This window comes from Camelina sativa, chromosome 15 (assembly GCF_000633955.1).
Source record: "Camelina sativa cultivar DH55 chromosome 15, Cs, whole genome shotgun sequence".
NCBI lineage: Eukaryota > Viridiplantae > Streptophyta > Magnoliopsida > Brassicales > Brassicaceae > Camelina > Camelina sativa.
In genome coordinates, this window is record NC_025699.1 from 2,234,818 (window position 1) to 2,260,099 (window position 25,282).

The 25,282-nt window shown below is 31.7% G+C and overlaps 7 protein-coding genes and 1 pseudogene across 8 annotated transcripts; 1 reads left to right on the plus strand and 7 right to left on the minus strand.

Moving 5' to 3' along the window:
• On the minus strand, positions 166 to 1,294 carry LOC104744741 (agamous-like MADS-box protein AGL80). Its single transcript, XM_019236959.1, has one exon. The coding sequence runs from the start codon at positions 1,239 to 1,241 to the stop codon at positions 393 to 395; it is 849 nt and encodes a 282-aa protein (XP_019092504.1). The 5' UTR covers positions 1,242 to 1,294; the 3' UTR covers positions 166 to 392.
• Positions 3,156 to 4,427, minus strand: LOC104748035 (annotated as a pseudogene).
• Positions 7,127 to 8,369, minus strand: LOC104744742 (agamous-like MADS-box protein AGL80). Its single transcript, XM_010465840.2, has one exon. The coding sequence runs from the start codon at positions 8,264 to 8,266 to the stop codon at positions 7,289 to 7,291; it is 978 nt and encodes a 325-aa protein (XP_010464142.1). The 5' UTR covers positions 8,267 to 8,369; the 3' UTR covers positions 7,127 to 7,288.
• On the minus strand, positions 11,269 to 12,499 carry LOC104744743 (agamous-like MADS-box protein AGL80). The gene has a single exon (XM_010465841.2). The coding sequence runs from the start codon at positions 12,459 to 12,461 to the stop codon at positions 11,823 to 11,825; it is 639 nt and encodes a 212-aa protein (XP_010464143.1). The 5' UTR covers positions 12,462 to 12,499; the 3' UTR covers positions 11,269 to 11,822.
• LOC104744744 (agamous-like MADS-box protein AGL80) lies at positions 16,975 to 18,181 on the minus strand. Its single transcript, XM_010465842.1, has one exon. It carries the CDS (start codon positions 18,134 to 18,136, stop codon positions 17,153 to 17,155), a length of 984 nt encoding a protein of 327 aa, XP_010464144.1. The 5' UTR covers positions 18,137 to 18,181; the 3' UTR covers positions 16,975 to 17,152.
• Positions 19,198 to 20,958, plus strand: LOC104748036 (anaphase-promoting complex subunit 11). Its single transcript, XM_019236443.1, has 4 exons — positions 19,198 to 19,371; positions 19,837 to 19,865; positions 20,284 to 20,402; positions 20,575 to 20,958. The coding sequence occupies exons 3-4, from the start codon at positions 20,345 to 20,347 to the stop codon at positions 20,688 to 20,690; spliced, it is 174 nt and encodes a 57-aa protein (XP_019091988.1). The 5' UTR covers positions 19,198 to 19,371; positions 19,837 to 19,865; positions 20,284 to 20,344; the 3' UTR covers positions 20,691 to 20,958.
• LOC109129024 (hydrophobic protein RCI2A) lies at positions 21,366 to 22,137 on the minus strand. Of its 2 annotated transcripts, none has more exons than XM_019236442.1 (3): positions 21,990 to 22,137; positions 21,793 to 21,898; positions 21,366 to 21,572 (listed from the first exon to the last, which is right to left on the minus strand). In XM_019236442.1, the coding sequence occupies exons 1-2, from the start codon at positions 22,068 to 22,070 to the stop codon at positions 21,815 to 21,817; spliced, it is 165 nt and encodes a 54-aa protein (XP_019091987.1). In that variant the 5' UTR covers positions 22,071 to 22,137; the 3' UTR covers positions 21,366 to 21,572; positions 21,793 to 21,814. The 2 variants fall into 2 exon arrangements, with proteins under 2 accessions (XP_019091987.1, XP_019091986.1); XM_019236441.1 differs by having other exon boundaries at positions 21,366 to 21,578; positions 21,990 to 22,128.
• On the minus strand, positions 23,401 to 24,418 carry LOC109129023 (hydrophobic protein RCI2B-like). The gene is made up of 3 exons (XM_019236439.1): positions 24,251 to 24,418; positions 23,991 to 24,117; positions 23,401 to 23,590 (listed from the first exon to the last, which is right to left on the minus strand). The coding sequence occupies exons 1-2, from the start codon at positions 24,329 to 24,331 to the stop codon at positions 24,034 to 24,036; spliced, it is 165 nt and encodes a 54-aa protein (XP_019091984.1). The 5' UTR covers positions 24,332 to 24,418; the 3' UTR covers positions 23,401 to 23,590; positions 23,991 to 24,033.

Below are 25,282 nucleotides of genomic sequence, written 5' to 3' on the forward strand. Positions count from 1 at the left end.
GAAAGAGATAGTTAAGCAAGAGATTTTCCTTTTGCTTTATTGGTATCAATATGGACCGAACCAACGGCTGAATTTGGTTGTTATACTCTTTATTCATTGTATAGTTTTTATATCTCTAATTAGTAAATTATAAAACTAAGTAATAAAACTATTTTAGATGTTTATTAAGATTCAGCATTGAAAATACAATAGGGTTTTTTTTATATTTTTTTTTTTTTTTGTGAAAACAAAATTAAAATTCTAGAAAACATGAAACAAAGGGAGTCATAAATTCTCCAAGAATGGAATAACATAATAACTCTTATTTTATGAAATACGAAGACAATGCATAATCTAGGGTTGCCGGCCGGGAGTAACAGTTGATGTAATCCATCACAGGAAAACTCATTTGTTCAGGAGAGGTCATCATCTGAGACCAACCATTCTTCTTGCTGATTCTGATTTTGACTCGGATTGTCAATTCCATCTTGATGCACACTTGGACGATATACATCCTCTTGTTGATATTGATTATGACCAAGATGGTTAACATTTGCATTATGATCATAAAAACCAACAGCTGGATTCATCACTGGATAGTAATCTTGTTGGTCAGCAGCAGCAGAAAAATTGTTACCGGGAAAAGCATTAACCTCCTCTGGTATCTGGCTTGGAGAGTTGGAAACATTGAGAGTTGGAAAGAATTGAGAATTCACTTCACCTGAAGATGTTGGTGCCATGACATTTGTAGCAGCTTCGGATGATTCACCATATCCAACATGGGATTGCCTTAGGATTTTGTTTTTGTGGTGATGAAGTTCTTTAAGATATTGATCAATGTACTTACACAAATCTTCACGGTGTCTGTTAGTCAGCTTAAATCTATCTTCCTTCCCACCAAGAAGCTCGAACATGGCCTCTTTCATCATCCTCTCCGCATTGTCCTTCATCTTTCTCTTGTTATTCCCCATGGCTTTTGATATGTTTTGTTTGAGAAAGCCTTCGTGGTTCACCATTTTCTTCTCTTGCTCCATATCTGTCAGCATCTGGAACTTCTCCACGACGTTCTTTACTCCCACGTTCGATGGCCAGGCCTCCGGGGTTGAGTTGGATGGACTGTAAACCACAGCACATGCTTCGATTCCGCAGAGTACGGAAAGCTCGTGGATCTTTTTCAAGAATCCTTTCTTTCTCTTATTGAACGTTGCTCTCCTCATTGGATCATTTTCAATGTAAGATAGGTTTAGCCTCTTTCTCGTCATGATAATGGCCACAATTGAAGAAAAAATATGTGTGTATATGAATTATGTTTTAGTGATTTTGTATGTTGTGTGTTGTTGTTTTAATCAGAAGTTCGTTTATATAGAACAAATGAATTATTATTTTAATTAAAGGATGAGCTGTTAAGCTGGCAAAATTTAATAAAAAGATTTGCTTTTAATCTTATAAAAATTTATTAATTACATTTTTTAAGTAAAAATCTTTAGTGTTGCCACTTGGTTAGATACAATAACGAACATTTATTGGTGAGATTAGCTGTTCAGACTACAAGATTTATTACCATTAAAATAAAATTAAAACCATCACTAATGTTATCCAGCCACTTGTAAAATTCTGGCTAAGAATGAGTAAATGAAAACACCAAAAGTTATCATTTTTTATTTATGAAGATACACTGTAATTAAATTTGGTGAAATTGTTGTCTATATAAATTATAGTCATATTTATTATTTTATTTTGAATAACAGCTAATATGACACTAAATCAGATTATTTACCTTTTGGGATATCATGACTAAACATATTTTAGCTGTAAAACATTATCTTCTCTATCAACTTAATTATTTTTAGATATGATACAAAAAAAATTATCTGGCATTCAACGGATTTTACAGCTTGTCAAGTATATTAGATAAGATTTTGTGAAAAAAAAAGTTCCTTTTGCTCTTCCTTAAAATAAGATTTGCTAGTTAGAGGTAAGATATTTTCTTGGTTGTATCGTTCGAGTAATTCTAAGGTCGAATACATTTTTTGGTGAAATTTTTATCAAGCTCATATTTGAGGCAAAATAAAAAGTAACACTAATCAAACTTAGTGGACACCTAAGTTGCATGAAAACGAAAATGGATATACGTAAACAAGACGTTTCGGAAAACGAAAACAATTTTTCTAAAATTTAAAAATGAAAACGTTTTGGAAACATATATATATATATATATATCTGGATATATGTGTATATATATAACAAAAAAAACTGAACATAAAACCTAATCTAAACGAATATTTGAAACAACACAAATTCAAAAACATAAATATTAAATAGTTAAATTAAAACAATAATAATATTATATATTTATATGTATTATGAATATAAGTTTTCAAATTATTTTATTTATGAAGTTTTTAACCTAAATTAAAATTCCGTCGTATTTTCAAAACGAAAACGGAGTTTCCATCTTGTTTCCAAACAAAGATTTCTAGGAATATTCAGATATAATATGTTTTCGTGACTTGTTTCGGTATTTTGAAGAATTTTTGTTTTTGAAACGTTTCGGAAACGGAAAACGGATTTATAAAAAAGTTTTCATGCAACATAGGTGGACACACAACAAAAACGAGAATAACACAAAATCTTTATAAAACGATAGTCATCACAAAATATAATAAAACGATAATAAAAAGAACATTTGAAGATAATTATTTGTTTTGCTTACTAGAACTTGAAACACACTCAGCCACTCTTAAAGNGGAAACAATTATATATGTGTGTAAAAAAATTTTAACGGCCCATGAACATTCAAATTTGATTATTCAAGTATCCAAATCAAAACAAAATATATAAAACGACTTGATCATCTTGGGTAAAGTTTAGAGTAATCATTTATTAACACAATAGAGGTAAATAAGATGGGTTACTCGAGAGTGTCCTACTGGGACGCATATACGCAAAAAGCTTGTCCATTTGTGAGATACATACAAATTCTATCATCTTGTTGGGTAAAGTTTAGAATATCTAATAGTGTAGCGTTCGAGTAATTCTAAGGACGAATAGTTTTTTGGTGACATTTTTATCAAGCTCATATTTGAGGCAAAATAAAACGAACACTAATCACACTTCATGGACACACAATAGAAACGAGAATATCACAAAATCTTTTTATTTTTTAAACGAGGATATCACAAAATATAACAATAATAATAATAATAAAACAACCCCATATAAAATTGTTATGCAAGTTTATTACAACCGTAAAGAACATTTGAATATAATTATTGATATGCTTACTAGGACTTGAAACCCACTCTTAAAGTCTAATAAGACCACATAGAAAGGAAATACTAACGAAACCATGTATTATTGGTAGGACTTGGATTGGTAACGGGGATCGTGCTGCTTGTAGTAACGACGGTAGTTGAAACAGTGGACGAATCACCAAGGATCTGTTGATCATGCTGGTGTTGGGGTTGGTGGTTGTTATCATCCATAAATAGAAAACCCCTTTGCTGATCAGCATCTGCATAGTTCAATGGTTCAGGCTGGTGGTGCGCCATCTCCATAAACCATTGTTGGTGGTTCTGACTATAGTTCTGATTTAGGTTTAAATTCAAACTTGGAGGCTNCTTAGGTTTAAATTCAAACTTGGAGATTGCTCATAGAGTCCAACATGTGGAGATGACGGATAAAGAAATTGTTGGTGATGTTGTTGTTGTTGAAGATGGTTTAGAACAGCTGCCAATGATGAAGAACCGGCCTCATTAGTTGTGGTGGTTGGTGGGGTTGTAGACGCCATGACTTCCATTGATCCAGTTCTTTCAAAGGTAGTCCCGACCGCCGCACCAGCATTGGAAGACTCGCCGATCTCCATCCCAGAGTTCTGTAAAATCTCAAACCTGCGATTAATATCTTTGATATAATTATCAATCATATAACCTAAATCGTTAAGATCCATGATATTCATATGAAACTTTCCCATGTTTCCTAACAAAGACTGGAACATGACTTCCATCATCTCTATCTCCCGGTTATCTTTTCTTTGTCTCCTGAAATGATCGGACGCTTTCGCAATCCTTTGTCTGAGAAAGGTTACTTGGTCCACCATCTTCTTTTGTTGGTCCATTTCTGGAAGCGCCCTGAACTCTGAGACTATCCTTTGCGCACCGGAATTTGATGGCCACACTTCGGGATTGGAATCGTAGGGACTGTAGATGATGGCACAAGCATTGACACCACACAAAGTGGAGAGCTCATTCACCTTCTTCAGCAACCCTTTCTTTCTTTTCTTGTAAGTTGCTTTCCTCGATGAATCGTTGGTAATGAAAGCAAGTTTCACTTTCTTTCTCGCCATTGAAACTTATTCTCTCTTTGTTTTTTCTTTTTGTGTGTGTTTGTTTTGTTTTGAGTTAGCCGATGAGTGTGTTATACTTATATAGTGATGAAGCGGCACAAACATGTGTCTCTCCTTCAATATTAGATTTACAGCTAGTTGTCTAGTCATAAAATTTTTAAGTGCAGCGAATGAAGCTGTATTATAGATTTGTTTTCATTATTGGGGGTCAAAGATTCTTTCTCAATACGTATCAGGAATTACTCATTTTATTGGATACTTTGACTGTGGATTATTGACTTGTAAATTAACGACAAACGAAAAATTACGGAGATAAATTATAGCTTTATATTCTATAGCTTGTTAGGTAAAGAAATTTAAAATGCCTTTTGCTTGTGAAATGTAGATATTTATCAATATTTGGAGTGGTGAAGACAAATAATATGGAACTAGGTATCCCGTACAGCACGAATGTGATATTTTTCATTTCAATTAAAAGTTCTTAAATCGATTTAGGATTAAAATTTTAAAAATTATGTAATGTTAGTATTTTTCCATAAAAATTAGATGACGTGTACAGATTATTGCACTTATGTAACCTTAACATATCTATTTTGGAACTAAAAGTATGTCTTCTCCCGTCATGTATCGTGCCGTTAGAAAATTTATGTGCCATAACCACTTTCTTATAAATGGTTACTAGATTAGGACTCGTGCTAGAGCACGAATTGAAATTTTTTTTATTTATATTATAATTTTAAAATAAAATACGATACCGAAGATCACGATTGATGCTAGATTAGGACTTTAAAAACTTTTAAAATCAATCATATAAATTATATTTTATTCTATAATTATAATATAAATAAAATAAATTTTAACTTGTGCTCTAACACGGATCCTAATCTTGCATTAAGGTTTAATTTGTAATTTCTGAATACAATCCCGAAGATCATGATTAATCTTGTTAAATTAGCGAGATTTGATTCTTTTTATGATTAAGAGTATATTTTTATCCCTTTAATAACTTTTTTATTGATGTGGTTTATCAATAAAATCTGTGGAAAATAAATTGTTAATATTGTGATTCTAGATATTTGGAATCATATACGTGATCTTCCAAAAATAAAGTTTAGAATATCCATGAACAATCAATTTGGAATAACTCCTTTAAGATTTTCGGTTACAATTAAGGTTTTATTTGTTACAATTAATATATGGATTAATTAATAACCTATGTATAACCTATTTGTAACCATTTATTAAAATTATAAAGTCTAGCAAAACAATGTTGTGTACTTCTGTTTTATTATAAGAGCACAGATCATAATCTAGCATTAAGGTTTTAATTTTTAATTTCTGAATACGATCCCGAAGATCATGATTAATCTTGTTAAATTAGCGAGATTTGATTCTTTTTTTATGATTGAGAGTATATTTTTATCCCTTTAATAATTTTTTTATTGATGTGGTTTATCAATAAAATCTGTGGAAAATAAATTGGTAATATTGTGATTCTAGATATTTGGAACCATATACATGATCTTACGAAAATAAAGTTTGGAATATCCATAAACTATCACTTTGAAATAACCCGTTTAAGATTTTCGGTTACAATTAATGTTTTATTTGTTACAATTAATATATGGATTAATTTATAATCTATGTATAGTCTATTTGCAACCATTTATTAAAATTATAAAGTTTACAAAAACAATGTTGTGTACTTCCGTTTTATTATAAAGGGGATCCATTAGACAATGTATATTAAAAAAGTTTGGCTAAGAACTTTAGATAAAATACAGTAATTTTCTATTTGAATATTTAATTTGTATTTAATAAAAATCATAATTCTCAAAAAACTCTCAAAATATTTTAAAAATACTCAAAATACATGTTTTAAAGTAGATACTTACATGTTACATAGTCAACCATTCTCTTATAGGTCCATGAAAATTAAAATTTGATTACCGAGTGGACCACAAGTAAATTTAATTGAGTTAATATATTTGAGAATAAATTAATGTGTAAATATGATTTGACATGTAACATGAAATCATTGTGAATTCATAAATGTATTTATATAAAATAGTGTATAAGTATATAATGCTATGGAGTGATTGTTTATAAAATATTTGTAATTTCTGAATGTCGATTTTTTTTTCTTTTTGAAATCATAAGCTCATTTTTCTTTTTATTTGTCTTTTGTAAATATAATTACGACATACATCGAAAATAAACAGTTAAAAATTTGAATCCCTAAAACATAATTGGTTTACAAACATAATTGGTTCACAAATAATTATGATTTTGATAATTATCGGAATAGTAATTATCGGAATTAAGATTATAATCTTGCTCCAAATTTTATTATTATTGTCAAAAACAAAATTAGGAAACAATTATATATGTGTGTAAAAAAATTTTAACGGCCCATGAACATTCAAATTTGATTATTCAAGTATCCAAATCAAAACAAAATATATAAAACGACTTGATCATCTTGGGTAAAGTTTAGAGTAATCATTTATTAACACAATAGAGGTAAATAAGATGGGTTACTCGAGAGTGTCCTACTGGGACGCATATACGCAAAAAGCTTGTCCATTTGTGAGATACATACAAATTCTATCATCTTGTTGGGTAAAGTTTAGAATATCTAATAGTGTAGCGTTCGAGTAATTCTAAGGACGAATAGTTTTTTGGTGACATTTTTATCAAGCTCATATTTGAGGCAAAATAAAACGAACACTAATCACACTTCATGGACACACAATAGAAACGAGAATATCACAAAATCTTTTTATTTTTTAAACGAGGATATCACAAAATATAACAATAATAATAATAATAAAACAACCCCATATAAAATTGTTATGCAAGTTTATTACAACCGTAAAGAACATTTGAATATAATTATTGATATGCTTACTAGGACTTGAAACCCACTCTTAAAGTCTAATAAGACCACATAGAAAGGAAATACTAACGAAACCATGTATTATTGGTAGGACTTGGATTGGTAACGGGGATCGTGCTGCTTGTAGTAACGACGGTAGTTGAAACAGTGGACGAATCACCAAGGATCTGTTGATCATGCTGGTGTTGGGGTTGGTGGTTGTTATCATCCATAAATAGAAAACCCCTTTGCTGATCAGCATCTGCATAGTTCAATGGTTCAGGCTGGTGGTGCGCCATCTCCATAAACCATTGTTGGTGGTTCTGACTATAGTTCTGATTTAGGTTTAAATTCAAACTTGGAGGCTGCTCATAGAGTCCAACATGTGGAGATGACGGATAACGAAATTGTTGGTGCTGTTGTTGTTGTTGAAGATGGTTTAGAACAGCTGCCAATGATGAAGAACCGGCCTCATTAGTTGTGGTGGTTGGTGGGGTTGTAGACGCCATGACTTCCATTGATCCAGTTCTTTCAAAGGTAGTCCCGACCGCCGCACCAGCATTGGAAGACTCGCCGATCTCCATCCCAGAGTTCTGTAAAATCTCAAACCTGCGATTAATATCTTTGATATAATTATCAATCATATAACCTAAATCGTTAAGATCCATGATATTCATATGAAACTTTCCCATGTTTCCTAACAAAGACTGGAACATGACTTCCATCATCTCTATCTCCCGGTTATCTTTTCTTTGTCTCCTGAAATGATCGGACGCTTTCGCAATCCTTTGTCTGAGAAAGGTTACTTGGTCCACCATCTTCTTTTGTTGGTCCATTTCTGGAAGCGCCCTGAACTCTGAGACTATCCTTTGCGCACCGGAATTTGATGGCCACACTTCGGGATTGGAATCGTAGGGACTGTAGATGATGGCACAAGCATTGACACCACACAAAGTGGAGAGCTCATTCACCTTCTTCAGCAACCCTTTCTTTCTTTTCTTGTAAGTTGCTTTCCTCGATGAATCGTTGGTAATGAAAGCAAGTTTCACTTTCTTTCTCGCCATTGAAACTTATTCTCTCTTTGTTTTTTCTTTTTGTGTGTGTTTGTTTTGTTTTGAGTTAGCCGATGAGTGTGTTATACTTATATAGTGATGAAGCGGCACAAACATGTGTCTCTCCTTCAATATTAGATTTACAGCTAGTTGTCTAGTCATAAAATTTTTAAGTGCAGCGAATGAAGCTGTATTATAGATTTGTTTTCATTATTGGGGGTCAAAGATTCTTTCTCAATATACGTATCTGGAATTACTCGTTTTATTGGATATTTTGACTGTGGGTATTTTGACTGTGGATTATTACTTGTAAATTAACAACAAACGAAAAACATTACAGAGATAAATTATAGTATTATATTATATAGCTTGTTAGGTTAAGAAATTTAAGATATTTATCAATATTTGGAGTGGTGATGACAAATAATATGAAACTAGGTAATATCTCTTACTATAGCAAGGATGTGATATTTTCATTTAAACTAAAAGTTCTTAGATCAATTTAGGATTAAAATTTTAAATTATATATATGTTAGTATTTTTCCATAAAAATTAGATGAACATGTACAGATTATTGGATTATTGCACATATATAACTTTAACATATCTATTTTGGAACAAAAAATACGTCTCATCCCATCTCGTCTCGTCATGTGTCATGCCGTTAGAAACTTTATGTGCCATAACTGCATTTTTTTAAATAGTTATCCATTAGACAATTTAAATTAAAAAAGTTTGGCTAAGAAATTTAGAAAAATACAGTAATTCTCCATTTGAATATTTAATTTATATTTCATAGAAATCATAGTTCTCAAAAAAAAACTCTCAAAATATTTTAAAAATACTCAAAATACATGTTTTAAAGTAGTTAGGGCATGTCCAGTGGGCAATATTAATTAAGTGACTTGTTAATAAAAAAATTAATATACTGATGAGAGAGAAGAAAAGAAGAGAAGAATCGGTCCTCAAGTTGCTCTAACAAGAACCGTTACTTGATGAGTCTGCATTTTATAGGGTTTTAACCATAGTTTTTAGGTTTGTTTTGAATCTTTTCCTAGGTCCAAGTGTGCTTTTAGAGTCTTTTTAGTCTTTTGTGAGTCTTTACAGGTTCTAGGTGACTTTGGAAGGAATCTGAGCGTTTTGGGAGTGAAAATATGCATCTGGAGCTAAATTGGTTGAAGACTGATCGAGCTAGTCAGCAGATGGAGTGAGAGCAGAAAAACGTTCCGGATTAACTGATCCTCTCTCGAGATCGACCATTCCCGTCCCCGACGCAACTTTTCCTTTTTCGTTTTAAACCAACTTTTTAGGGTTTTATTTTATTATTTAAGCACAAGGCTCGACCTCTAGAAAAACAACTCTGATTTTACGCAGCCTTTGAGCACTTGTAAGCTTGGGAGAAGATCTCTTATCTTTTCTAACCCTTTGGAGAAGAATTATGAACCCTTTTATTTCTCTTTGCAATTCAAACATGTTTTCTTCATATTTGATTTGTGATTGTTGCTGTTCGATGTCTGAGTAGTCTCCCTGTTGGGTTACGGGTTTCAAAAAGGGGTTTTATGATTCTCTAACTTAGGTTGCTAGATTTGGGATTGATCTATTGTGTTCTTCATCTATTGTTGTTTTTATTGCTTAAACTAGATTAGCTAGCTAGTTTATGATCATAGGCTTAATTCATCTAGGCATCAAAAGTGTTGTTGAATTGCTTGAAAGAACTTAGGTGAGCAAGGTGATCCTTAGCCAATGACAGTTGAAGTTGAGGCACCTTGTGAACATAATCAAACTTGAACTTATTGCTTGCTAGGATTGTTTAGATTCAAACGACGGTTTAGAATTTTATCATTCCTTGCATAGATAACTAATGCTGCGACAGTAGGTTAGTTTTACATTCGAGATTTGAGTTCAAGAACGGTACCTAATGCTATCCCAATCCATCATCTAATTTCGTGATCATAACCCCTTAACAGATTCCCTGCACCCAGCTCTTTTTCTTGATTATACAAACTTTTATTTAATTTCTGTCTTAAATCGGTTACTTGAAAAACAATCTTTTGCATTGCTTTAGCTTTACTCGGTCTATACAATTTCATAGTGCATCGCTTGGTCTCTGTAGATTCGACCCTAAAGTGCTACGACGACACCACTTGATTGTGGTTGAGTGTGCTTTGGGTTATTAATTGACTCATGATCATTACTCTCAAAAATTTGACAGTTGTCATGTTATTAATGATTACAACTAATAAAAAATTAATAAATATATAAATATGATTAAAATAATTTTTTTTTTAAAAGCAACCTTAGAGAGTTGTTGCCGTTGGTCTTGGTCTTACTTACACATTACATAGTCAACCATTCTCTTATAGGTCTGCGAAAATTAAAATTTGATTACCCGGTGGACTACAAGTAAATTTAGTTGAGTTAATATATTTTAGCAGAAATTAATGTGTAAATATGATTTGAAATGTAACATGAAATCATTGTAAATTCATAAATGTATTTTATATAAAATAGTGTATAAGTATATAATGTTATGGAGAGATTTTTTATAAAATATTTTAAATTTATGAATATCAAATGTTTTTCTTTTCGAAGTCATATATAAGCTCATATTAAGAAATAGAAGCGTTTTGAAAACATATGTGTATATACATAATAAAACACCAAACATAAAATCTATATCAAAAGGAATATTTGAAACAACACAAATTCAAAACAAAAAAATTAAATAATTGAATTAAAACAATAATAATATTATATATTTAAATGTATTATGAATATATATTTTCAAATTCTTTTATTTATTAAGTTTCTAAGCTAAAAAAAGTTTTCGTCGTGTTTTCAAAACGAAAACGGAATTTCCATATTTTTCCAAACAGAGATTTCTAGGAATATCCAGATATAATGTGTTTTTGTGACTTGTTTACGTGTTTCCAAAAGTTTCTGTTTCTGAAACGTTTTGGAAACAGAAAACGGATTTATAAAAAAGTTATCATGCAACATAGGTAGGCAGACAGTAAAAACGAATATCACGAAATCTTTATCAAAAAATAAAAACGAGGATATCACAAGTCCAATAACACTGAAAAGTGAAAACCCATAGTCATCACAAAATATAATAAAACGATAATAAAAAGAACATTTGAAGATAATTATTTGTTTTGCTTACTAGAACTTGAAATACACTCAGCCACTCTTAAAGTCTAATAAGACCACATAGAAAGGAAATACTAACGAAACCATGTATTATTGGTAGGACTTGGATTGGTAACGGGGATCGTGCTGCTTGTAGTAGCGACGGTTGAAACAGTGGACGAATCACCAAGGATCTGTTGATCATGCTGGTGTTGGGGTTGGTGGTTATCATCCATCAATAGAAAACCCCTTTGCTGATCAGCATCTGCATAGTTCAATGGTTCAGGCTGGTGGTGCGTCATCCCCATAAACCATTGTTGTTGGTTCTGATTATAGTTCTGATTTAGGTTTAAATTAAAACTTGGAGGCTGCTCATAGAGTCCAACATGTGGAGATGACGGATAACGAAATTGTTGGTGTTGTTGTTGAAGAGGGTTTAGAAAAGCTGCCAATGGTGAAGAGGAAGAACCCGCCTGATCATTAGTTGTGGTGGTTGGTGGGGTTGTAGACGGCATGATCTCCATTGATCCAGTCCTTTCAAAAGTAGTCGTCCCGACCGCACCTGCAGCATTGGAAGACTCGCCGATCTCCATGCTAGAGTAGCTTGTATAATCTCAAGCAACCTGCGATCATCTTTGAGATATTGATCAATCAAATAACCTAAATCATTAAGATCCGTGATATTCATATGAAAACTTCCCATGTTTCCTTTCAAACACTGGATCATGACTTCGGTCATCTCTAGCTCCCGGTTATCTTTTCTTACCCTCCTGAAATTATTGGACGCTTTCGCAATCCTTTGTCTGAGGAAGGCTTCTTGGTCCACCATCTTCTTTTGTTGGTCCATTTCAGGAAGCGTCCTGAACTCTGAGACTATCCTCTGGACACCGGAGTTTGATGGCCACACTTCGGGGTTGGAATCGTACGGACTGTAGATGATGGCACATGCATTGATACCACACAAAGTGGAGAGCTCATTCACTTTCTTCAGCAACCCTTTCTTTCTTTTCTTGAAAGTTGCTTTCCTCGATGCATCGTTGGTAATGAAAGCAAGCTTTGCTTTCTTTCTCGTCATCAAAGCTTGCTCTCTCTTTGTTATTTTTTTTTTTGTTGTGTTTGTTTTTGTTTTGTTTTGAGTTAGCGGATGAGCGTGTTATACTTATATAGTGAGGAAGAGGCGTGTTCTCTTTTGCCTCTCATATACTCTTATGAGCTTATCATACTGCTAGTCATAAAATTCGTAAGATTTGTTTTCAAAATTGGGTCAAAGATTCTTTCTCAATATTAGATTACAGCTAGTCATAATAAAATTCGTAAGATTTGTTTTCAATATTAGATTCATTTTATTGGATACTTTGACTGTGGATTATTGACCACAAACGAAAAACATTACAGAGATAAATTATAGTTTTATATTATATAGCTTGTTAGGTTAAGAAATTTAAAATGCCTATTGTTTGTGAAATGTAGATATTTATCAATATTTGGAGTGGTGATGACGGATAATATAGAATTAGCTAGTATCGCGTGCTACAGCACGAATGTGATATTTTTCATTTAAATTAAAAGTTCTTAAATTGATTTAGGATTAAAATTTTAAATTATATAATGTTAATCTTTTCCATAAAAATTAGATAAATGTGTACAGATTATTGCATGTATATAGCCTTAACATATCTATTTTGGAACGAAATATACGTCTCATCCCGTCTCACCTCATCATGTGTCGTGCCGTTAGAAAATTTATGTGCCATAACCGCTTTCTTTTAAATAGTTATCTGTTTGGGCAAATTTTAACCAATTCGTATGTGAACAGTTCTACCGAATGAACAGCTCTCGAACAGTCCCTGAATTCGTATATATGTAGAATCTAGAGGGAGAAATTCCACAAGGAAAGGAGAAAACCCTAAAACCTTCTAAGAAATAATGACGAAGAATCAATGGCTATGGCCATAGACACGCCCATGGATTCTACATATCTATGTCAAGATTTCCGAAAACCCTTCTTTCATATGTGTTATAGGATTCTAATATATTATTGTTACAAACTCTGTAAACAAAAAAGGCTCATGAATAAAAGGTTTCTTTGCATTCATTCCGTAGAACTGTTCACATACGAATTGGTTAAAATTTGCCCAAACATTATTCATTAGACAATGTGTATTAAAAAAGTTTAGCTAAGAAGGTTAGTTAAAATACAATAATTCTTCATTTAAATATTTAATTTATATTTAATAGAAATCATAATTCTCAACAAAAACTCTCAAAATATTTTTAAAATACTCATGTTTTAAAGTAGTTACTTACATGTTACATAGTCAACCATATTCTCTCTCAAACAATGGCGACTCTGAGAGCGATTCACTTCGCCTCCCAGATATCTGTAGGAGAGATATGATGGCAATTTCGATCCATGTTTTTGACCATTAATTCATTGTTGATGATGATTTCTCTGGATTCTATCATCTGTCCATTTTTGTTCCTCGAGTTCTCTCGAGGCAACTGTTCCGTCTCTCAAAGTAGAGTTTGCTTTCTCCGACGACAACATATTTGTCTCTGATGCCATATCATCAAGGAGGAATTTGATTGCCTAAAGAAAGATTTGGAGTTATAAGATAGTTTCAACCGTTTTTCCTCCGATTTGAAGTTTTTTCTTCTTCCGGTGATTCCTCTGTTTCTTCACCAAGGTACACCGGCAACGTTTGGTGGCTTCTATCTATTGATCACAGTTTCTAACGGTTCGAATGCTCTTCTTTTAACAGATTTGCTGTGGAAAAAACGTCCATAGAAACCACCATGGAATAAGAGACAAATTGGATACGGTGATGTTGTGATGTTAAACGTCTACATATCAAAGTTTTATCAACTTTGGGGAATGGCATACTCGATTTATTAGATCAGGTTCATTCCATTAAGCATTGGCCACGGTGGTTATTATTTTTGGTGAAGGAATCAATGCTTTGGTTTATTCTTCAGAATACGTTATGAATTAAAGGGACGTTTGGTTAAGAAAATGTAAACGCCAAAGTTGGCCTGGATAAAGTATATGTGGCGAGTATTTTGGGGTTTCATAAGGGTGATAGCTAAAGATCAAAATCTCTTCAGAGTATGGATGAATACAGCGAATATGTTTTCAATGTCATGGAGAAGACAAGTTTCAGAATCAAGTCTAACAACATTCAAGTTCAGTTTATTAATCAAGGTTATGCTAAAAGCATTTTGGAGTTTCATCAAAAAGATGATAGCCATTTACAAGTGTATGAGAGAGAGACTTAACAGATGTTATCTGTTTGCCCGTAAGGCTTTCGTTTGGAAAGCAGGGTTATATCCACTCTTTCTTCCAAATTGGGTTTAATTTCATTTATTTGTGATAACGGTTGTATTTGATTTGTTTCAGTTTTGTGTAAATTCTTTATGATAATATATAATTAATTTGCCGTTAAAAAAAAAAGTCAACCATTCTCTTATAGGTCCGTGAAAATTATAATTTGATTACCCAGTGGACTACACGTAAATTTAATTGAGTTAATATATTTTAGCAGAAATTAATGTGTAAATATGATTTGAAATGTAACATGAAATCATTGTGAATTCATAAATGTATTTATATAAAATAATGTATAAGTATATAATGTTATGGAGTGATTTTATATAAAATATTTTTAATTTCTGAATGTCAAATGTTTTTCTTTTTGAAGTCATAAGCTCATATTTCTTTTTATTTGTCTTTTGTAAATATAATTGGTTTACAAACATCAAATAACGTTGATTTTTTTTGGTCAAAGTGGTATAGTTCTATTAATCACTTTTATACGTTAAAATTTTTTTCTTGCACGTTAGAATGTATAATGACCCATACTATATCGTAATTAAATAATTTATATCAAATATTTATATAATTATCCAGAACTATTATAATTAAAATACTGTTTACACATTCTTACAACTTAACTATTTAGTCCATATCATTTGTCCCAATTATACGTTAGATTTCTAACGTATTTTTGTAATATATTATTCTATTTAGATGCCTTTGTTTATTTGTATATTATCATTAAATTGCATATATTTAGAGGTCACAAAGTAGTTCCTTAGGTTATCCAAAATTTATTTCAACCTTATTTATAGTGAAAATCATTTGAGTATAGTGTTTTCATTATTCGAATTATCCATTTGTAGCAAACATCTACTATATCTTGTCATAATACCATAAATAGACTGAACTTTAATCAATTACATATTCTTCTATGAAACTACTTGTATAATCATTTTCCCGATGATATTTAAGTGTATATTTTTAATAAAAAATATGATTATCATATATGATGTTTTTATTGTTTTGTCTTAGTTTCAATTTCTAAGATTAGATCAAGATGAAAGCTTCAAGTTCTTTATTGCGGCTTATATCTAAAATAATTCCACATGTGAAATATAATCAGACTACTAAAATAAAAATTATATTTACGGAAATTATAGATTACACTTTTTTATTATAAAAACCCTTGTATTCTTTTTTTTTGTTAAAAGCACTCTTGTATTCTTGTCCTCTATCTTTGTGACTTTTTTTTTTTTTGTTAAAAGCACTCTTGTATTCTTGTCCTCTATCTTTGTGACTATACTTATTTTATTTACGTATCATTCAGACAAATAATTATGATTTTGATAATTCTCGGAACTAAGATTATAATTTTGCTCCAAATTTTTTTTTTACTGTCAAAAATGAAATTAGGAAACAATCATATATTATCAAAGTAGGAACATTCAAATTTGATTCTTAAAGTATCCAAATCAATACAAAATATATAAAACGACTTGATCATTTATTAACACAATAGAGGTTTAAAAAAATATGGAAAATTTACCTTTCCATTAAAACTTTTTTACCAATAGAAAAAAAATTAAAGCAGTGTTTTTGAATAAATTATTTTATAAGATGAAAAATGTGAGACGATCTATGTTTATATAGAATTGAGTATTTACTTTTTTTAGAATTAATAATTAAATGTACATTTTCCTTAATCGATTTTCTATTTTTTGTTGAATTAATAACTTAAAATTAAAAATAAATAAACAATATTATAATTTCGAATTTTATGAAATATATAATCTCATTATAATTATTATTTTTTAAAACGTTTTAATTTTTGTAATTTTTTATAGTTATCTTTTTACATTATTAATATTGTTTAAACAATTTTTTTTTTGTCATAGATCAAATCTCTCCTATTAAATATTAACTTTTACACATGTCAAAATTTCAAATTAATAACTTGACACATGTTAAAATTTTGTTAATGGCTAATTTTCAAAATCCAACTTTATATAATAAGATGATTAAGAAAATAAAAGGATAAGATTAGTATACAATAGAGTTACATACAAATTCTATCATCTTGGGTAAAGTTTATAATATCTAATAGTGTAATTCTAAGGACGAATAGTTTTTTGGTGAATTTTTTTATCAAGCTCATATTTGAGGCAAAATAAAAGGAAACACTAATCAAACTTAGTGGACACACAGTAAAAACGAGAATATCACAAAATCTTTTTATTTTTTAAACGAATATATCACAAAATAAAGACCACAACACTGAAAACCCATAATCATCACAAAATATAATAATGATAATAATAAAACAACCCCATATAAAATTGTTATGCAAGTTTATTACAACCGTAAAGAACATTTGAATATAATTATTGATATGCTTACTAGGACTTGAAACCCACTCTTAAACTCTGGTAAAACCACATAGAAAGGAAATACTAACGAAACCATGTATTATTGGTAGGACTTGGATTGGTAACGGGGATCGTGCTGCTTGAAGTAACGACGGTAGTTGAAACAGTGGACGAACCACCAAGGATCTGTTGATCATGCTGGTGTTGGGGTTGGTGGTTGTTATCATCCATAAATAGAAAACCCCTTTGCTCATCATCAGCTGCATAGTTCAATGGTTCAGGCTGGTGGTGCGTCATCTCCATAAACCATTGTTGTTGGTTCTGACTATAGTTCTGATTTAGGTTTAAATTCAAACTTGGAGATTGCTCATAGAGTCCAACATGCGGAGATGAGGGATAACGAAATTGTTGGTGTTGTTGTTGTTGAAGAGGGTTTAGAAAAGCTGCCAATGGTGAAGAGGAAGAACCCGCCTGATCATTAGGTGTGGTGGTTGGTGGGGTTGTAGACGCCATGATCTCCATTGATCCAGTCCTTTCAAAGGTAGTCCCGACCGCACCAGCAGCATTGGAAGACTCGCCGACCTCCATGCCAGAGCTCTGTAAAATCTCAAACCTGCGATTAATATCTTTGAGATATTGTTCAATCAAAAAACCTAAATCATTAAGATCCATGATATTCATATGAAACATTCCCATGTTTCCTATCAAACACTGGAACATGACTTCGGTCATCTCTAGCTCCCGGTTATCTTTTCTTTGTCTCCTCAAATGATCGGACGCTTTCGCAATCCTTTGTCTGAGAAAGGTTTCTTGGTCCACCATCTTCTTTTGTTGGTCCATTTCTGGAAGCGTCCTGAACTCTGAGACTATCCTCTGCACACCGGAATTTGATGGCCACACTTCGGGGTTGGAATCGTACGGACTGTAGATGATGGCACATGCACTGATACCACACAAAGTGGAGAGCTCATTCACTTTCTTCATTAACCCTTTCTTTCTTTTCTTGAAAGTTGCTTTCCTCGATGAATCGTTGGTAATGAAAGCAAGTTTTACTTTCTTTCTCGTCATTGGAAACTTATTCTCTCTTTTTTGTTTTTCTTTTTGTGTGTGTTTGTTTTGTTTTGAGTTAGCGGATGAGTTGTTATACTTATATAGTGATGAAGAGGTACAAACATGTGTCTCTCCTTAAATATTAGATTACAGCTAGTCATAAAATTATTAAGTGCAGCGAATAAAGCTGTATTATAGACTTTGCAAACGTATTCTTGTATAAACATAAATATTTTGTGAATATTTGTGATAAATTCCTAAGATTTCTTTTCATAATTTGGGTCAAAGATTCTTTCTCAATACGTATCTGGAATTACTCGTTTTATTGGATACTTTGACTGTGGATTATTGACTTGTAAATTAACGAACGAAAACATTACAGAGATAAAATATAGCTTGTTAGGTTAATAAATTTAAACTGCCTAGTGTTTGTGAAATGTAGATATTTATCAATATTTGGAGACGTGATGGAAAAATAATAGGGAATTCGAATAATTACGTCAAGAAGTTCTGAACCTGCATATAGTGAATGCGACTTTGTAAAATTATAAAACAATAATGTATTAATGTTTCAACCGGAGGCAACTATTGTATTTTTTTTTTTTTATGATGTATCTATGTAGATATACATTATACATGCGTATTTGATAGATTTTAAATTTGATGATGTGTAAATCTTATCAAACACCGTTTTTAGACACTACCATTTTATTTTCTTCTAAATATATGCATATACAGAATATACATGCATGCATATACAGAATATACATGCATGTATGACGACATGTAAGTGTATTTCACATGTAGATTACACTAGGTTTTGTAACTTAAGACATTCACTGAATTATTGACAAGTTGTAAAATCTTTTCAAGATATATTTCCTTTTGTTTTTCATATGGACTAACATTTGAATATTCATGTGTTTTAAAATAAATCCCCTACTCGATTCTGTATTTTGTAAAATAAGAGTATTTCAAGATTAATAAAAATAATATTTAAAAGCCTCTTCAGATTTGGGCTGCTAATCTAAAAACAATTTGAAGCCCAATTTGTTTCGGCCCACATAATCAGTGGAACACGTCCGTCGACACTTTTCCTACATTCGTTTCGTCTTTGCTCTTCCCAAGTCCGATCCTCGCCGGTGCCACTACAATCCTTCTTTCCCGGTGAAGAATTTTACTATTTCGATTGCATCGTTCGGTTAGAACATCAACCTTCACGATTCATTCGGAGAAAGTTTCAGACTTTGAAGGTAATGTGTTCGGATTTTGTATTTTTTGGTTCCGGTTTGAGATTAATTAGTTCTTGAGAAAATTACGTTCCTTGGCACTTAATTATTCTGCGTTTCACACTGATATATCGTTCTGGGTTTAGGTTGGTCTCTGGTTTCTACTTCGATTAGTTTGAGTTTGTGGAGTTCACCGATCGAAATTTGATTTTTGCATACCAGTTGTTCGATAAAATGCCTCACAGAAAGAATATTCAATTCGTATATTTCATATTTGTCTTATGGCTTCAGTGGTTTTTTTAATGATCTCAATGCTTAACTTTTCGAGTAATTCGTGTATTAGTGTGTTGCACATAAGACTTATACCTTCAGCTTTTGTTGTCTTTTGTAAGATTTGCCTTCTGAGTGTCTTAATTTTTACCGTCTGTAAACCATCTTAAGGCTTATAAAAGGGTTTATGAAACTGATTGAAGATTTTTGTTTATACAGGAGGAAGGCCATGAAAGTCAAGATTTTGCGTATCCTTTTTTTTGCTTTATCTTTTTTTAGCTCTCTGTTGGAAAATTTATTTTAGGCTGCGTTAGGTTGCAGGTTAAGTGATGATAGAGTCAGTCACCCCAGGACTTTTGATAGTGATCATCTAATATAGTAGACTGATGATCCTTTATGATCGGGGTTACTGATGTTTATTAACTAGACTTAGTTTGTTCAAACTGCCTGCATTGTTTGATTTGTTGCACAAGTTAAGGAAGAAATTGAAATTGTTGCACTTGACTTTCTATGCTACTTCTGTCCTGCATACCATAAAAAACAGAGTAAGTTCCTTGTCCCTTTACCTTATGCATTATTCTCTTATACAACAACCTCAGCTCCAACATATGAGCTTTTACAATGCTGAGTTGCTCGTCTTTAACTAATTGGTTCTCCTGTGGATAGATGGCATGCAGTTGCTTCATGGACATGGGATGCACAAGACGAAACATGTGGGATATGTCGGATGGCTTTTGATGGTTGTTGTCCTGATTGCAAACTTCCTGGAGATGATTGCCCTCTAAGTAAAGTTCTCTGCTTTCATGTCTTCACTTTATTAATTGTTGCTTCGAACACACACTCCCTTTTTCATGCTTACCGAGAACATAGCTAAGCTGGTTTATTTACTTATGGTAATAGAAACCAAAAAAACAAAACTGCGTGTCTTACACCTTAATTGTTTTGGTGTTAGGGCAGTTTGGGGAGCTTGCAACCACGCATTTCATCTTCACTGTATATTGAAATGGGTGAATTCGCAGACGAGTCAAGCTCATTGCCCAATGTGCCGAAGAGAATGGCAGTTCAAAGAGTAAGCAAATTGTAAGGAGCATTATAGTCTTGAGCTCTCATCATGGTGGATGCTTTGGAATGATCTCTTGAAGTTGTATTTGGACCATTAGCTTTTGAGCTTTAATCATTGCTCAAAGGCAAGAGAGATTTGGGATTATTTTTGGAGCTTGGGGTTAGTTTGATTGATTGGAACATTCAGAGATGAAGCAACTTGGTGTAAGCTTCATCATTTATGATGTTTGTTTGTGTAGTTAGTTATTTTGTGTCATATCGCATTTGAATTTGTTAATATTTTGCTTGATTCTTATTTTCCATTAGTTTATCGAAACGGAAAACATTGATGAATCGACTCGTCGCCGACGAGTCGGTTATCTGCGGTTTGGTTTCTTTCCAGACTCGCCACATATACTGTATGATCAATCGTGTGTAGTCTATTGAATTAATTTGATTATATTTGAATAAGATATAGTATGAGCCGACATATCAAAATTGAGTTTTTTTTTTTTTTTTTTTTTTTNATATGTGATAACAACCGGTGGGTGAATGAAGTGTTTCTCGTGGATATCGCTAATGGTGCCAAGCAATGGGGCCAATTTATTGGTGACGAAATGATGCGTGTGGCCATGTATTTCTGTAACGTATAAGGTTTTTTTAGTGGTGGTCCAAAGGCAACATAAATTCCCAATCTTTTTTCGTAATTAAGAAAAAAAACAGAAGCTCGAATAAGCAAATTCTTCACACAAAGCTCTCTTGTTTTATAAATTATAATATTAACACAACATTATATAACAAAGCAAACACAAACAACACTGATGATTAATTACTTAGAAAAAAAACATAAAAACTCTGATGAAAGAAACGATGAATCAGTCACAAACGAAGAGACGGAGAACACGACGAAACAGCTGTTCCTACACAACAATAACGACAAAAGTAAAGTAAAAAGATTGGTCAGAAAATTCTCATAATCTTATCTTAACAGTACACATTTATCAATCTTTTACTCTCTTTTGGTGTCAGACCAATATCTTATTTTAATTTAGAATAATAATAATTAATTTCCTAATAAAGCAAAACTATATCAAAATGATCAAACATTAAAAGAGATCAGTAAAGAGAGCTTACAAGGAGAGGGATGGTTGGTAAATCATTTGGTGAGGACATAAATAGCGTAGATGATCCCAGGAATATATCCAAGCAGCGTCAAAACCAAACATATCCAAAACTCAACCTGCAACCAAAAATATTAGCATAAGATTAATTCTTAATTAAATTAAAAAGTCAGTCCAAAATTATACTAAGAAGAAAAGATAGATAATTACCCCGCAACCAAATCTGAGAAAGACTCCAAGAGGAGGCAAGAGGACAGCGATAATAATATCAACAAAAGTAGCTGTACTCATTTTTTTATATAAGCTCTTTCAAGATTCTGAGATTATATTATTAAAAAGCTTCAAAGTGTGTTTTCTTCTTCTTCTTCTTTACTCTTTCCTTCAATGTATATCTCTCACATTTATATATATATAGGACTTAACTTTTTAGATATTTTTGAGCCACGTATTATTATTTTCCCTTATTTTTATTTGTTTGCCTTCATCTTTAAGCTAAACTAATAAAGAATTTGTTTTTCTTTTTCTTTTTGACTATATAAACAAGGCAATATGGATATTTTTTGGGGACAAACTTGGCATTTTTGCAAGATATGTTCCTAATCTTTCCTGGATTACCTACCATTTAAGAGCATCCATTGCGTGTTGAAAGAGTGTATGGAATAATAGCATTTTTTTAATTATTATTGTTACGTTGCTATGTTTGCCTTTGCCCTATCAGTCTTTCTTTGCGCGTCACGGTCAGGACTCGTGTGATACCGACGAGAATACATGTATCAACAAAGAGTCAACTTCTTATTATATAGTACATCAAAACCCCAGTTACGTCATTACATGAGTTTGTAACCGACTACAATTTATTAGAAAGTTAAAACACTTACATTAGTCGATAATTCACGTATGTTTTGTTTGGATAACAAGACTCATCTAGACCAAAATCTGATCCAATTCATCTCCGACGTATGTTTTTTTAGTGGATATAAAGCGTAACATCTGTCGACCGACTAAACAAACCGAAGCAACATAAAAAAAAACATATGAATCCGAAGAACGATTAAATTGACACCATACGTCCATACCCGATCTTTTACAATGCAACCTACACATACTTGCAGTAACTCAGTAAATATATATTTTGTTACAAACAAAAGTACAGATGTAAAACCAAAAAAACAAAGGTTAGAAGGCAAATAACGAGGTCTTTTTTGTTTGAACAACATTCCTAGAGCTTTTTCTAAGGCTAAACACACTCGTTATTTGCCTCTTAACCATTTTTATGCTTTGTATCCGTCTCCGATTAAAGTATTCATGTATAGCTACTCAACATAATTATTTTTATTTTCCACTTTGTTCATGCACTAGTATTTTCCAAAATTCAAAAGGTCTATTACTGGTTCATGTCAACGATTAGATGACAAAAACGTGTAGATCAAAATTTGGTTACGAACAACCGGTGGGGATGAATCTGTTGTATTTCTCATGGACCACGTGAGTTTTAATATGGTGCATATTTGTTGGTGATGAGATGAGAGACATGTGACCATACGTATATGGTTTTATATAAAGTTGGGTTTTAAATTGGGTTTAAAATTTTGAATGGTGGTCCCAAATCCAAAACTCCCCATTGTAACGTTTTATCTAATTATATAACGTAAAAAAAACAAGTTCCTCATATAGAACCAACGATTTCTTCTTCATATCAGCAGAAATTATACAATAATACAAATACAACCAACAATAATTAATTTACTCATAACATAAAATAATTGAAGAATCAGTCCCAAAGAGAGAACAAGACGAAACAGCTGTTCCACCTACACACAATAACAACAAAAGCAAAGTTAAACTTTGGTCAGAAAAATTCCTTGTACTAATATAGATCGAAAGGAAGAAAAAACAAACTCACAATGTTATTTCAACTAGTTTTCTAATCGATCCTAGCACGTATTCATTCGATAGTTTTGGAAGATGTTACAAAGTGAATAGTTATATCAGTATCTAACTAACTTCTTATCAGGGTGAGGTTAGTCTTCGTAGCTAAGAAATTGGTTCACCTAACATATATATACACATAGTTTCTTTGTGTAAAACATATATAACTCAACTAAATCAAAGATATTTCTTCTTAAGAACACTTGTTCTATGGCGATCACAAGTACGCATCGATCTATGTTATATTATATCAACATGTATTGAGGGAGAGAGAAAGCTTACAAGGAAACAGAGGGAAAGAACAGAGGAGAGAGATCAAATCTCTCTACTTGGTGATGATGTAAAGAGCGTAAAGAATCCCGGGAAGATAACCAAACAGCGTCAAAATCAAACATATCCAAAACTCAACCTGCAAGAAGCAAAAGAAATTGTCAAAAAAAAAAAAAAAAAATTCGAGTAATTTATAAGTTTTAAAAACCACTCTTTCTAATGAAAAGAAATAGTAAAATTGAAGATAAAAAATCTAACTAAAGTATGCGTACCTTGCAACCAAATTTGAGAAAGACACCGAGAGGAGGCAAAAGTATGGCCAGAAGAATCTCTACGAAAGTGGCTGTAGTCATCTTGAAGCTCTTGAAATTGATAAGAAAACTTTGATGGTTTATCTCTTTTGATGACTTTGGACTCTTTACTCTCTCCCCTGATATGTCTGCCTATATATATAATAGGACGCGAGTACTTCAGAGATATTTTATGAGCCAAGCGGCTTTAGCCACGTGGTCCTTATTCTGTGATTTTCCCCTTTCTATAGGGGTAATAGTTTTTTATTTATTACTAGTAGGAAGCCGTCCGAGACAAATGTTAGTTTGATGAACTTTTATTTTTACTTTTTAGTCTTTTTTTTATATTTAATTTTGATAAAATGAAAACTAAAAAGTGAAAGAGAAAAATAAATAAATATGAACAAACTTTAAAGATTAAATAAAGAAGAAATTGAATTAATTAGAGTTAATTAGAAAATGATATGGTTATAATTATAAATTAGTTTGAAAGTAGGTTAGTGCAAGTAAAAGTAAGGATTTATTTTTTTTTACAATTTTTTTTTGGTTAATTTTTATTTACACAATGTATTTTTTTTTTGTTATTTATTTATTTTAATTAAAATATAGAATAAATATCTATGTGTCAGAATTTTATTGGTCATGTGAGGATTTAGGAAAACCTTGATGATTAATTTTAGATATTTGGCCTTTTTATCTTTGGGGATGTGAGGTATCAGGTATGATTAACTAAATAACAATTTCATACATTGAACTAGTTTTAAAATTTTATATATTCTCAAATTTTTTCTTTCACTCTATCTTCAATCAAACCAAAATTCGTAAAGAACACACAATATCATATTTATTAATATTTAAGTTAACATTCCTAAAATATGAGGAATCAATCAGTCATACATACTGTATACTTGATATTTACTGTGTGATTCCTCAGATTCATTAATTCTGTACCCAAAAAAAAAAAAAACAAATAATAGGTAAATTTATAGAAAAAAACAGGCATTCAAATTAAGA